This window comes from Nicotiana sylvestris, chromosome 11 (assembly GCF_000393655.2).
Source record: "Nicotiana sylvestris chromosome 11, ASM39365v2, whole genome shotgun sequence".
NCBI lineage: Eukaryota > Viridiplantae > Streptophyta > Magnoliopsida > Solanales > Solanaceae > Nicotiana > Nicotiana sylvestris.
Window position 1 is genome coordinate 55,102,635 of NC_091067.1, and position 14,428 is coordinate 55,117,062.

Consider the following 14,428-nt stretch of genomic DNA (forward strand, 5'->3'; position numbering starts at 1 on the left):
CCTCGTAGTCTTCACAAGCTGAATCCGATGCAAACCTCTAATAATCGCCATGCCCCGAAGTACCTGGATCTAAACGTAGAGTGCAGAGTGTAGTATAAGTACAACTGACCCCATGTACTCAATAAGTAACAAACCTAACCTCGGGCTTAAAGCAATGACGGACTCAAAAGAAAGTTTCAACACTAATAATCAATAACAACTCATAATATAATGAAAACAGTGAAGTATATAACTTAGAAGATATCATGTTCAGTTCGTTCACAATTATAACAATCAAAGTCCAATCTTTCACCAAAATTTCTAAAATATGAGATTATCGAGGAAACTGTGATTTTCCCAAACTTTCAACAATAGATAAGACATTTCATTTACCAACTAGCATGAGAAAAATACATCTCTATGCCTACATGTCAAGTCAATAACATCACAGTGAAATCATCAAGTACACTCACTCTCAGCACACTCAAGGTGCCTGGCACAAATGCCCCACACCATCACACACACAATCTCTCAGCACTGTACGGGTGCCTGCCCCACACCATCACACACACAATCTCTCAGCACTGTACGGGTGCCTGCCCCACACCATCACACACACAATCACTTAGCACTTTACGGGTGCCTGGCACAAATGCCCCTCACCAAAGCACATATATATCACTGCGCCTGCGCTCACTATAATGTCAAACTCCGGAGGGGCGGATCCTGGACCAAGCGCTAATCAATAATCAATGTTAATTTGTTGCGGCGTGCAACCCGATCCAAATATCAATCTGTTGCGGCGTGCAACCCGATCCAACATAACTCACAACACGGCTCTATGACCCACATCAGTCATCAACCGCTCAAGTCTCAATGGCTCACATCTCATAAAACTCAGCCCAAACAGTATCACATATAGAAGGCAACAACAACACGTGATATGACAAACAAATAATGTACAGAGACTGAGATACAACATGCAGATGAAGAATTATGACTGAGAATATTGACTACAATTAAGGCAAACAACTCAAAACAACAAGATCAACCTTATTATGTCTCAAACAAATAAGTTCATAGCCTAGACATGATTTCTAACATGAGTCATTAGTCAAATGATCATGCAAGTAGAGAAAACATGGATATAGAGAAATCACATAGGTTTTTTCGTTATAAAAAAATGACAACTTACTTTTCTCTTTCTTTATAAATAATTAATTTTGCTTGTTTTACTCTTTGCAGATTGTTTGAATTCAGCACCAACCATTATTGCTAATTTTGATGAATAATTGAGGTTCATGACTCACTTGTACGAGAACCAAATTAATTTTTTTTAAAGCAAATTATACTACTAGGCGGGCTGCCTAGTAGCTATTTTATTAATTATAAAAAGAAAAGACCACAAAGGAAGAGTACAAGTAAGGGGGGCAAACACTACAGTAGTGTTGCCTCTATAGCCTTGGCTATATAATCATCCTTGTGCACCTCCATTGACTTATGATGGCAGCCTCAAGATGTGGCTGCCGGCAAAGTCTCACGAGAGCGAATGATCTCATAGCCGTTTGGATTATTCCCAAAGGCATAGGACATATAGCAAACACTAACTGAGCTAGACCTTACCTTACAATTCCTATTGAGGCATGAACAACCTCATCTACTAGCAAGCATGTAAGAAATAAGAACTAGAAATAACTAGATACTCTATGATTATCACAGAGTTTATAACACTCTGACGGTATTACATATGATTATGCTAATTGTGGAAAGAGTAAGAAACTTGAATAATTTCATTCATATATTTGAATGTCATATACATGGCTTTATATACAAGAAGAGGTTAGAAACAAAATCCCATAAAATCTGGGATAAAATAAAACAAAGAATCAAAATTTGATATGGAAAGATCTTAGAGAATCAAAACTTGATATGACAAATCTTAGAGGATCAAATCTTGATATGGAGAATATCTTCTTGGAAATCCTCTATCATTCAACACTCCCCCTCAAGCTGGTGAATGGATATCTTCCATTCCTAGCTTGCTTATCAGGTCTTGAAACACATTGTTTGGCAGTCCTTTTGTTAAAACATTGGCCAACTGATCTTTTGTAGATACAAATGGTGTACAAATGAGTCCACTATCTAATTTCTCCTTAATGAAGTGTCTATCTACCTCAATATGCTTAGTGCGATCATGCTGTACAGGATTATGAGCTATACTTATTGCTGATTTATTGTCACAATATAGTCTCATAGGTCCTTCCCATCTTATCTTCAAATCATCAAGGATTATCTTTAACCATAACAACTCACAAACTCCCATCGCCATAGATCTGAACTTGATCTGGCCACCACATTCTGTATTTTACTTCTCCAAGTCACAAGATTTCCTCCTAAAAAGGTATAGTATCCAGAAGTTGACCTTCGATCCACTAATGAACCAGCATAATCCGCATCAGTATAAGCCTCTAAAACCATGTCTCCTCCTCTTCTGAATAGTATTCCTTTTCCGGGGCTTCCTTTACGATATTGTAGAATCCTGTTCGCCGCTTGGAGATGCATTTCTCTAGGGTCCTGCATAAATTGGCTAACGACACTTGGAGCAAAAGCAATGTCTGGCTTTGTATGGGACAAGTAGATCAATTTCCCTACAAGCCTATGATACGAGCCTTTATCTACCATAGAATCTTCTGGAGAATTACACAACCCATGATTATATTCAATTGGTGTAGCCACTGGTGGTTTACACCCTAATTTTCCTGTTTCTTTCAACAAATCAAGCACATATTTTTGTTGGGAAATAAAGATTCCTTGTTTAGAATGTGCTACTTCAATTCCCAAAAAATACTTTAATTTTCCAAGATCTTTGATATCAAATTCCTTGAGTAAACAATTCTTCAAATTGTGTATCTCCTCTGAATCATCACCTGTTACTATGATATCATCTACATAGACTAGTAGAGCAGTTATCTTTCCTGTTTTTTGAGTGCCTTATGAACAAGGTGTGGTCTCCTTGACTCTGCCGATAGCCTAGCTTGATCATAACCTTTGTAAATCTTCCAAACCATGCACGGGGTGATTGCTTTAGTCCATAGAGTGCCTTCTTCAGTCTACATACCATTCCCTTCTTGCTTTCAAAATCAGGTGGTACCTCCATATACATCTCCTCATCTAAATCTCCATGTAGAAAGCATTTTTAATATCAAATTGCTGTAGGTTCCAATTAAAAATCGCAGCCAATGACAATAAGATCCTCGCTGTATTCATTTTTGCCACTGGGGCAAAAGTCTCCAAATAATCAATTCCATAGGTCTGTGTGTAACCCTTTGCTACCCATCGTGCTTTAAATCTTTCTATAGACCCATCGGACTTGTATTTCACGGTAAACACCCATCTACATCCTACCGGCTTTTTCCCTTTTGGTAATCCCATCTAATTTCACGGTAATCAATTCCCTTTTGAGGGGAGTGTTGAATGATAGAGGGTTTCCAAGAAGATATTCTCCATATCAAGATTTGATCCTCTAAGATTTGTCCATATCAAGTTTTGATTCTCTAAGATCTTTCCATATCAAATTTTGATTCTTTGTTTTATTTTATCCCAGATTTTGTTAGATTTTATGGGATTTTGTTTCTAACCTCTTCTTGTATATAAAGGCATGTATATGACATTCAAAAATATGAATGAAATTATTCAAGTTTCTTACTCTTTCCACACCAACCAATCCTAAAAATAATACAGACCTGCTCGAGACCTTAAATCACATAAAGCAACATCAATACCACGAATCGCACTTCGATTCAAGCCTAAGGAACTAATGAATTTTTAACTTCCAAAACTCGAACCATATCACATCAACTTGGAATGACCTCAAATTTTGCATAAAAGTCCCAAATGACACAACGGACTTATTCCAGCTTCTAGAACTACAATCCAAAACCGATATCATCAAAGTCAACTCCCGGTCAAACCTATGAACCTTCAACTTTCCTACTTTCGCCAAAAAGCACCAAATCAACCTATGGACCTCCAAATCTGGACATACGCCTATATCCAAAATCACCATACGAACCTATTAGAACTATCAAAACACCATTTAGGAGTCGTCTACACAAAAGTCAAACTCTGGTCAACTCTTAGAACTCAAGCTTCCAACCTAGGGACTAAGGGTCCCAACTCACTCCAAAACCTCCCCGTACCCGAACCAACCATCTCTACTAGTCATATAACAACAATTACACATATGTAAAGCATCGAATAGGGAAAACAAACTAAAATACTTAAAACAACCGGTCGGGTCGTTACATTAATCAATCAACCAACTTCGCCTCAATTGAAGCTATGCAGGGACCGTCCCGCTGTATAAATCCTCTTATAACTATTCCACTCCATGTGGTCCCAACTCATTCCAATATTAAGACAAACTAGGAATTCACTGCAATAGGGTAAATCCCAGACCTACAATACTAATATACAAATCTCCAACCATGCTTGAATAGTTACCATATACCAGACTTATTTGTTACCAGCAAGTTAGTGTTACCCATATGGATTATTTTCTTTAAGTATGCACATGTAGTTTATTGAAAAGTATGAGTTTTGGAAAAATTTGAATAAGAAGTTATAGTTGTGTGCTGAAATAGTTATGGATTCCTTTCTCCATGCCAAGGACTGCGAAAGTGAGGTAGGCCTCAATTAGAAAATTCCAATAAATAAACTTGGCAAAATACATAAGTTACACATGAACTATGGACCAAATCCATGTTATACATTTTTTGCGAACGAAGTTCACCTTACACACTCAACCTTTCTAGAGTGTCTAACACACAACTTTGCCTACGTGGCCAGCGCGTGGTTTACCAACAAAATGAGGCCTGTGAAGAAACAAAGATATATACTTGATGCTTTATTTGAACGATCCAGATCTAATAAAATTGATCCAATTTAAATTGAATTTTCTATTTTATTTCCTTTCTTTTTTCCTTTTCTTTTATGTTGTGTTGTTCTTTCTTCAACAAATAAAACTCCTCCCATGTTTGTCTTTCACAGTCCCCATCGTCCCTAGACACCCACCCCTCGGCCGCCGTTTGTTTTCCCCGAAACTCCTCCCTTGAAATTAAGAAGAGTCCAATAATAAAGCTTGATTGCCTATTGAATTTTAAAGGCGGAGAGAGATAATATATAGTTTTGAAGAGGGATCTTCTAGGTTTGTCCAAATTATTTTGGGATTCTTTTGAGAGTACTGTTGAAATAAAGGAAGTAGAGGAAGAGGACAAAGCAGTGTAAGCATTTGCATTCCGCCTAAGAATGCTTTGCTTTTAATGAGATGTTGCGGATCTTACTAATCGTTTCTAGGAATCACTTGCTCGAAAAGAAAAGAAGAAGAAGAAGTTAAGAAGGATAATGGAGAAAATAGAACTAGTGAATGCAAAGAAATCTGAATGGTGGCCAAAAATGAGGTGAAAATAGAACTAGCAAATGCAAAGAAATTTGAATGGTGGCCGAGGAGATGGCAGCCATGGTGGTGGATCTGATGAAGAAGATAGGTTTAATTTGTAATTTGAAGTTTTTATTTTTTATTTTTTTAATATGTTAATGACACGTGTCACTATTTCATTGAAGCGTGATATTACACATGTTTTGAGAAATTGGTCAAGGAAAAAGTAGTGTGTATTAGGCAAACTCTGAAAAGGCCGAGTGTGTAAGACTATTTTTGTCCGCAAAAAGTGTATAATAGAGATTTGTTTTGCAATTCAACGGGTAACTTATGTATTTTGCCATTAAACTTTCTGGAAAATCAGTTGATTAGGTAGTTTCAAAGCTAAAATTATAGTGCATAATCAGTTTCCAAGAGCGGTAAAGTTTGGAGTTCAGATGAGACAAGTAACCACATAAAACTAGCACAAGTCCCATGTAGTGGCATATCTAAATTGGGGGCCTGGGTTTACGTGCAACCATGCTCCCCTCCCTAGATCTTGTATAATAATGCTACTCTCTCCATTTCAATTTATGTGAACTTATTTCCTTTTTAGTTCGAGTCAAAAAGAATGATCACTTTCTATATTTGGAAATAATTTACTTTTATGCAATGATTTATAGCCACACAAAATGTGTGCCTCATTTTACCCTACATGTTCCAAAATCTTCTCTTTTTTCTTAAACTGCGTGCCCAGTCAAATAGGTTCACATAAATTAAAACAGAGAAAGTATATTTTTTTATTTTATAAAATACTTAAATATATATGTGGAGCCAAGCTCAAAGTGTCATATGGTGCAATAATTGTTGTGTGCACCTCTTTAAGTAAGGTTGGGGTTTCAAATCCTATGTCAATCTTGTTGCTTTTCCTTTCAGAATTGGGTCCATCCACGAGGATGGGCATGTCTGGTATCTGTTCTTGCGTTTTAGTTGGGTACATTTCTCTTTTTCTTATTTGTTTGGATTTTTCTTTCTAAATTTCCAAGTCTGACACATTGAAATTCCTATTTTCCTTTTATCGCCGTGAAGTTTTATATAATTAAAGCTGTGCACGAAATAGAAAGATTAACTTGTGTTCTCATTCCAAGAGTTGAGCAATATAAATACATGTACATCAGATCCTAACTAAGGAAAGAAATAAAAGAGATTCCTACAAATTTGCTATTTATGTACACTACTAAGAAAGAGTCTACATTCATTCTATAATAAGTGTCTAGATTCATTCTATAACACTCCCCCTCAAGCTGGAGCATATATGTTGATCATGCCCACCTTGTTACAAAGGTAACCAATTCGAGTATCATTCAATGCTTTAGTGAACAAATCAGCTAGTTGCTCTCCTGTCTTCGTGTAGGTAGTGGAAATCAAGTTCTCTTGAATTTTCTCACGAATAAAATGACAGTCAACTTCAATATGCTTGGTTCTTTCATGATACACTGGATTTGAGGCAATATGGAGCGCAACTTGATTGTCACACCAGAGCTTTGATGGAGTAGGATGCTTCAACCCTATTTCAGTTAAAAGATGGTGTATCCACATTATCTCACATGTTGATTGTGCCATAACTCTATACTCTGATTCTGCACTGGACCGAGATACAACATTCTGTTTCTTACTTCTCCATGATATCAAGTTTCCACCAACAAGTACACAGTAACCAGTAGTAGATCTTATGTCAATCTTGGATCCAGCCCAATCTGCATCTGCATCTGCAAAACAATCAATGCGGGAATGCCCGTGGTTGCTGTATAATATGCCAAGTCCAGAAGCTCCTTTTAAGTAACATAAGATCTGCTCCAAAGCCTCCCAATGTTTGATTGTGGGCGCAGACATGAATTGGCTAACCATACTTACTACAAAAGCAATATCTTGACGAGTCACAGTGAGATAGTTTAATCTCCCAACTAACCTCCTGTATCTATCTGGATCATTAAATGGCTCGCCATCATCTTTCATAAGATGCAAATTAGGAACCACTGGAGTACTGCAAGGCTTGGCAGCCAACTTACCAGTTTCTGCCAGTAAGTCAAGAATATACTTTCGCTGAGATAGAAAAATCCCCTTCTTGCTTCTAGTTACTTCTACTCCCAAGAAATATTCAGTTGTCCCAAGTCTTTTGTATGAAACTTAGTATGCAAGAAAGACTTAGAGAGAAGAGATTCCTGCATAGTCACTTCCTATAATCACAATGTCATCAACATATACAACAAGAAAAATAGATCCAGCTGTTGATTGCCCGTAGAAGACTGAATGATCACATTTGCTCTTTTTTAGCCCAAATTCTTGAACTACCTCACTAAATTTACCAAACCAAGCCCGGGGACTCTGCTTCAAGCCATATAAGGACTTCTTTAAATGACAGATCTTTCCATACTCCCCCTGAGCAACAAAACCAAGTGGTTGCTCCATATACACCTCTTCATGACGATCACCATGAAGAAATGCATTCTTAGTATCCAATTGATGCAAAGGCCAATTCTCAGAAACTGCTAGAGAAATGAACAAGCGGGCAGAAGTAAGTTTGGCAACCGGAGAGAATGTGTCTGAATAATCCACCCCATAAGTCTGAGCATACCCTTTGGCCACAAATCTGGCCTTAAGTCTTGCCACAGAGTCATCTAGATTAACTTTGACCGTGAAGACCCATTTGCATCCCACTGCTTTCTTTCCACTAGGTAAATTCACTAAATCCCAAGTATGGTTTTCCTCTAAGGCATGTATTTCCTCAAGCATTGCTTCAGACCATCCATGATGATTCAAAGCCTCTTTCACCGTTTTGGGTATAGAAATGGAGTTTAGAGACGCAATCAAAGATCTAGACGCGGGGGATAAGTGGTCGTAGGAAACAAAATTAGTAATAGAATATGTGGATTTGCAAGTACGTGTACCTTTGCGTAAAGCAATGGGAAGGTCAAGGTCTTCTGGAGGATCAGGCGGAAGAGGAACAGATGACAAAGGAACTGGTGCAGGAGACGTATCATTTGTCTCTCGCCTGCGCGAGTAAACTTGAACAATTTGTGGTCTTGCTCACACAGTTGAAGCAGGTGTTGAAGGCACAATAGTCGATTGGTGCTCGACAGAAGAGCTAGGAGATGAAGGAACATCATCTGATTGTCCTGTCAAAGTACGGGTAACCTGATATACTAGCCACTCATCTTCCTCCCCCTGACTTTGTAGAGACGGGAGGTGCATAGAAGAATGGTATAGTCGATGAAAACACCACATCAATTGACACCAGATATTTGCCAAGTTCAGTAGAATAACACTGATACCCTTTCTGAAGGCGAGAATAACCAAGAAAAACACACTTCAATGCCTTGGGATCCAACTTGGTAACAGATGGTCGAACATCTCGAACATAACATGTGCTTCCAAACACCTTAGGTTCCACAGGAAATAATGACTTATTTGGAAAAAGAATATTGTAAGGCATCCAAGCACAGTAGATGGCATGCGATTAATCAAAAAGCAAGCCGTAGAGACCGCATCAGCCCAGAACTGTTTAGGAATTTTCATTTGGAACAGAAGTGCCCGAGCTGTCTCAAGTAGATGCCTATTCTTCCTTTCAGCAACTCCATTTTGAGAGGGTGTACCAACACATGAAGACTGACGTAGTACACTATGTTGTCTCATGTAGGACTGAAATAACTCTGACATGTATTCTTTAGCATTATCACTCCTTAGAATACGCACCGAAGCATTGAATTGAGTTTTGACTTCAGCACAAAAGGCAGAAAAGTGAGTAAACACTTCAGAGTGACTCTTCATAAAGTAAATCCAAGTCATTCGAGAAAAATCATCTACAAAAGTGACAAAATACTTATGTCCAGTTTTAGAAACAACAGGACATGGTCCCCAAACATCAGAATGAACTAACTCAAAAGCTGACTCAGCTCGCTTGTTAATCGTTGGACGTAACAAAATGCGATGATGTTTTGCAAATCGACATGACTCACAATCCAATGAAGAAATATTCTGAAACTGAGGACATAGCTTCTTCAACAAAGGTAAATAGGGATGCCCCAATCGACAATGTGCTTCAAAAGGAGACACGACACTAGAGCATGCAATAGACTGTGGCTCCCATTCATCAAGGATATATAGAGATCACCAGATAAATACCCTTTACCAATAATTTGAGGTTCAACAAGATCACCAGTAAACCTGAGAATAGCCACTGTCACCAACCTGTAGAAAACCTGAGAATAGCCATTTGTGATTTGAAGCACACTTGCTGATTTGAAGCACACTGATTTATATCCTGGATCCACATCTTCGTAATAGTGCCTCCATCCTCTCGAAATCTTGGATTCTGCCCCTGGTCCTATGAGTGCTGGAAACCATAGGTTTACTGAGCGGATGCCACACTGTCATAGGATGATAATCTCAAGTTACGAAGGGAATTAATCCTTGTTCGTTTGGTAAAAGTTTAGCTGAAGTAAGTCAGGTTGGTAGACATACTCGCAAACAAGAAAAAGGCATTGATCTGTAGACGAGACCTTCAAAGAGTGGTCCTCTGCACTTGTAAAGAATTCACTTTCGTGTTCCCTTAATCTCTTTTTGTCCTTAAATTGAATAAAGCATTTTCTTAAAACTATTTTGCAATATACTTTGAAATTTCATAGCCTGTCTATCAGGAACATCCTTTCTTTCTTATTATGTTCAAGGGGGTGGGACCTTTGAAACTGCAAAGTATGCTTGGTTCATTTGCAGTTTTGTTATCCCCTCCCCGCTTCACGAGAGGAAGACAGTCCATATGTTGATACTGCTATGTTTCATTTGGGATAGGTTGATTTGTTACTAAATACGTCTATTCTGAATACAGAAACAAAATGTTCTTCAATGGTGCGAGGTGCCGATTCAGGTAGCCAAAATGAAGTGAACGGCAACGGCATAGCCATGACTGATTCAAGGAATCAACATGAACCTTTCAGGAATGGTGTTGCCAATACTGTTCCAACTCCTCCACCTCCACCGCAAAAGGTTGAACCTGGAACTACTGCTTTTAATAATAACCCATGTCCTAAAGTTCATCCTTCGGATGGTAATGGGGACGTGATATCAAAAAGCTGAAATAAACTGTAAAGAGATTTAGGATGAGGTTTGCCTCGAGCTGCTGCATCTCTGTAATATTAGGCTATTCTTTATTCAGTTTGTCTTCGATGCAGTGGCAAGGTTATTTCAGGCCTCATTTGTTAGAAGTTAGAACTAACTAGCACCACTCATGTAACCTTACTACAGTTTTCCTTGGTATAATTTTATTGAAAGTAACAATTATTCATCTTTTTTTTTTTTTTCTAAAATCGATGTGTAACTGGTAAGGTTGTTGCCATGTGACCATGAGGTCACGGGTTCGAGCCGTGGAAACAGCCTCTTGCAGAAATGCAGGGTAAGGCTGTATACAATAGACCCTTGTGGTCCGGCTCTTTCCTGATCCCGCGCATAGCGAGAGCTTAGTGCACTGGGCTGCCCTTTTCATGTGTGCCAGTAAATACATAGGTTATCCCCCGAACTATGGACCAAATCCCTGTTATACACTTTTTGCAAACAAAAATAATTTTACACACTCAACCTTTACAGACTGTACCTAATACACACTACTATGCCTACATGGCCAGTGCGTGGTTTACCAACAAAAATGAGGCGCGTGAAGAAACAAAAAAACTTATCTGACTCTTTATTTGAACGATTCAGATCAAATAAAATTTATCCAACGGTTTAAAATGATTTTTCTTTTTTCTTTTCTTTCTTTTATTTCGTTTCTTTTACTTTGTTTTGTTCTTTCTCAACAATCAGAAGACCTCCCTTGTTTTTTTTTCATCGTCCCTAGATCCCTGTTTGTTTTCCCGAAACTCCTCCCTAAAAATTAAGAAGAGTTTATTAATGAATAATGAAGCTTGATGGTCTTTGGAATTTTAAAGGTGGAGAGGGATTTTCTGGGTTTGTCCAAATTATTTTGAGATTTTTTTTGGGATATTGAGAATATTGTTGAAATGAAAGAATTAAAAGCAGCGGAAGAGGAGAAAGCCAGAGTAAGCATTTTCATTCCGCCTAAAAGTGGTTTGCTTATAATGAGATGTTGATCTAATCCTATGAAAATGGCGGATCTTGATAATTAATTTTGGGAATCACCTGCTCGAAAAGAAAATAACGAAGAAGAAGAAGGTAAGAAAGATAATGGAGAAAATGAGGTGAAAATAGAACTAGCAGATGTAGAGAAATCTGAATGGGAGTCGAAGAGATGGCAGCCATGGTGGTATATTTGATGAAGAAGATGGGTTTAATTATAATTTAAAGTTTTTTCTTTTTTTTAATATGTTAACACGTGTCACTATCTCATTGGAGTGTGACATTATACATATTTTGAAAAACTGGTCAAGAAAAAAGTGGTGTGTATTAGGAACAATCTGTAAAGGTTGAGTGTGTAAAGTTATTTTCGTTTGCAAAAAGTGTAAGAGGGATTTGGTCCATAGTTCGGGGGGTAATCTATGTATTTCGCCTTTTCCGTGTAAAGATGTAATGCTCAAATCTTCTTTTTGCTTTTTACTTGATCCTTTTCCATTTATTTTTCCTAGTGAAGTTATGCCAAAAGGTGCGCAAAACTCTAAGTTTTAATGCCATTGCTTATTATTAAGCACATAGTAGCCTGTAGTGCTGAAACTCTTAGTGTTAATTGTTAATTACGTTGATATTTGATTTCTTCCCTCCTGATTGCAAAGACTAATTACTTCTCCTCTAATTTTCAAAATTAGAAAAACGTTTCTTTTATTTGGATGTATCAGTAACGAGTTTCTGGACATGTGTGTTGTGCATTTACCCCGAGTATCAATACTAAAAACTTATAATATCATTAAAAATATATTTGAGTCATCAAATAAAACTTAGATAACTAAATAATTAAAAAAAACTAAAAACTAAAATAAAAATAAAACTTAGATAAAACTAATTGTAAGTTACTTAAAAAGATGATCATTCATCCTATTTATTTAACTCAATGAAGAAACCTGGCGCAACAAAAGTCCTCTATCCTCGGATGCTGTATTCTAATTTTGATATATTAATTTTGTATCTACTTGAAAAGTCAAGGCAAAAGTACATACTCACTTTGGAGTATTTTTGTTTCATTTATAGGTGTGAATGACATAATGAATTGCTAAATATAGATGGAAAAATACATGGATACAAAATTGAAGCAAGAGTTATGCTTTTAATTCTCCAAGCTAACAACAAATGAAATATGCACCATTGTTGACGCTTAATTTTCCCTCCCCTCCCTTTAAATTTCAGTTTGATAATCAAATATGCATTTCATCAAATCACAAATAAACTTGATTTTCATTTTTCACATCCACAAAGAAAGGAGGAAAATTCCTAGAGCCGCCGTCAAGAAACCATTTTCCCCCATCCCTAGCGTTCACCTTCCCCTCTAAAAAGTCAAGCCACCACTACAATATTATTGGTCTACACTATTGCAAAGGACGAAACCTTCCTCAGATATATCTTAATGTGAGTGAGATGTTTCAGACGCACTCTTGAAAAACTCATAATTTTACATGTTACCAGCAAATGATGACTGGAAATTTCAATCTTTTATCAAGCATACTATTCAAACAATCGAGTAGAGCTTATACTCTACAAAAAAAAATCTGCTATAAATAATTTATATTATATTGATATAAATAACGCAAAGGAGGATGGAGAAGTGATTGATTCTTTGTCTGTATTTATAGCATGGTGGTCAGGTTGCATAATTTGGGATACATATATAGATTTTACGTGGAGAATGGGAAATGAACCATCCATTTATTTAAAAGTTATTTAAGAGCTTTTATTAAAATATAATGTGGAAGAATTTTTTGTGATTCATCTTTAAGAATTGTGCAATTATAGAGGATGAAGTGGGGGAGGGGATTAAATGGGGTTGGGGCAGTGATGTGGCATTGCCACGTGGCATCTTTATCAGCAAAACGTCAGGCCACGTGGGATGGAAATGAAGGGTATTTTTGCACTAATTTTATAACGCCGGGTAGTGATGAGCCGACAGTATATATATGATCTTTTTGCATAGTAAAGGAATATTTTTGACCCTTGCAAGTGTTTCTCTCACGATGAGAAGTTTGAATTTTCTCTCGCTTGGTCCCATTCTCTCTCCCTTTTTTTTAGTTTTTTTTGCTTCAGATGAAATACATGTATATTAAGCATTTTAATTTGGGCCATCTTAATGCTCCATGTTGGTGTTAAGCTGTTGTTGCTTCCATACGCTTTATGATTTTGAAGGACTTATTAAATATCTAAGATAGTACTCAATTATCTCCAGAAGAAGTGATGCCAAATGCTGATAGGTTGGCATTTGCAATACAAAATATTGTTATATACCTTCATCATAATTTGTTAAACTTTTTTATGCAGGGTGGGGGATAGAATCTGAGGTGGCTGAACACAAAAAGTTATCCTACTCTATTCTGCATAATACGAGGTCGATATGGAATTTGGTCAAGAAGATGATGTAAAGGAGAGAGTGAGTTATTTTGTCAAACTCTTTTGATGTTGTAATCTTCGTTATGGATTTTAGTACCATCCTCCATTATTATGTTCATTTCGTTTTAATATGCATAACAAAGGGATGAACACATAATACAAAAAAAAAAAAAAGGAATATTAAGGGATAAATGAACCATCCCACTTTGGAGAGGGGGAAGGAGGGACCTCGTGCAATGAAACGACGGGTGAGCAGAAAACCATAGAAAATAGGATATGATCATTGATTGATTCCAAAAATTTGGGGACGGGCATAGTTTAGGCAAGCTTGAAATTCAAATCGAAAATTATTTTTTTTGAATTTTTGGTTTTCGAATTAAAGATTGAATTTCGAGTTTAATATTTAAAATTTTCAAAGCTCGGATAGGATTTTGGATTTGGAATTCAACTTTTCGATTCCCGAAAATTTAAAGTTTTAATACACTATACATGAAA

General features: G+C 37.0%; 1 protein-coding gene across 4 annotated transcripts in view; it reads left to right on the forward strand.

The window, feature by feature from the left end:
* LOC104217702 (protein tesmin/TSO1-like CXC 5) overlaps nt 1-14,029 on the forward strand; it is a 44,611-nt gene extending 30,582 nt beyond the window's left edge. For 3 of the 4 annotated variants that reach the window (XM_009768008.2, XM_009768011.2, XM_009768010.2), the window contains one exon: nt 10,281-10,732. In XM_009768008.2, coding sequence (XP_009766310.1) covers nt 10,281-10,528 — 248 coding nt within the window. In that variant the 3' untranslated portion in view covers nt 10,529-10,732. Of the gene's footprint in view, nt 1-10,280; nt 10,733-13,864 lie in introns of those variants that run through there. The other variant, XM_009768009.2, reaches the window with a different exon arrangement.
* The last annotated feature ends 399 nt before the right edge of the window (nt 14,030-14,428 follow it).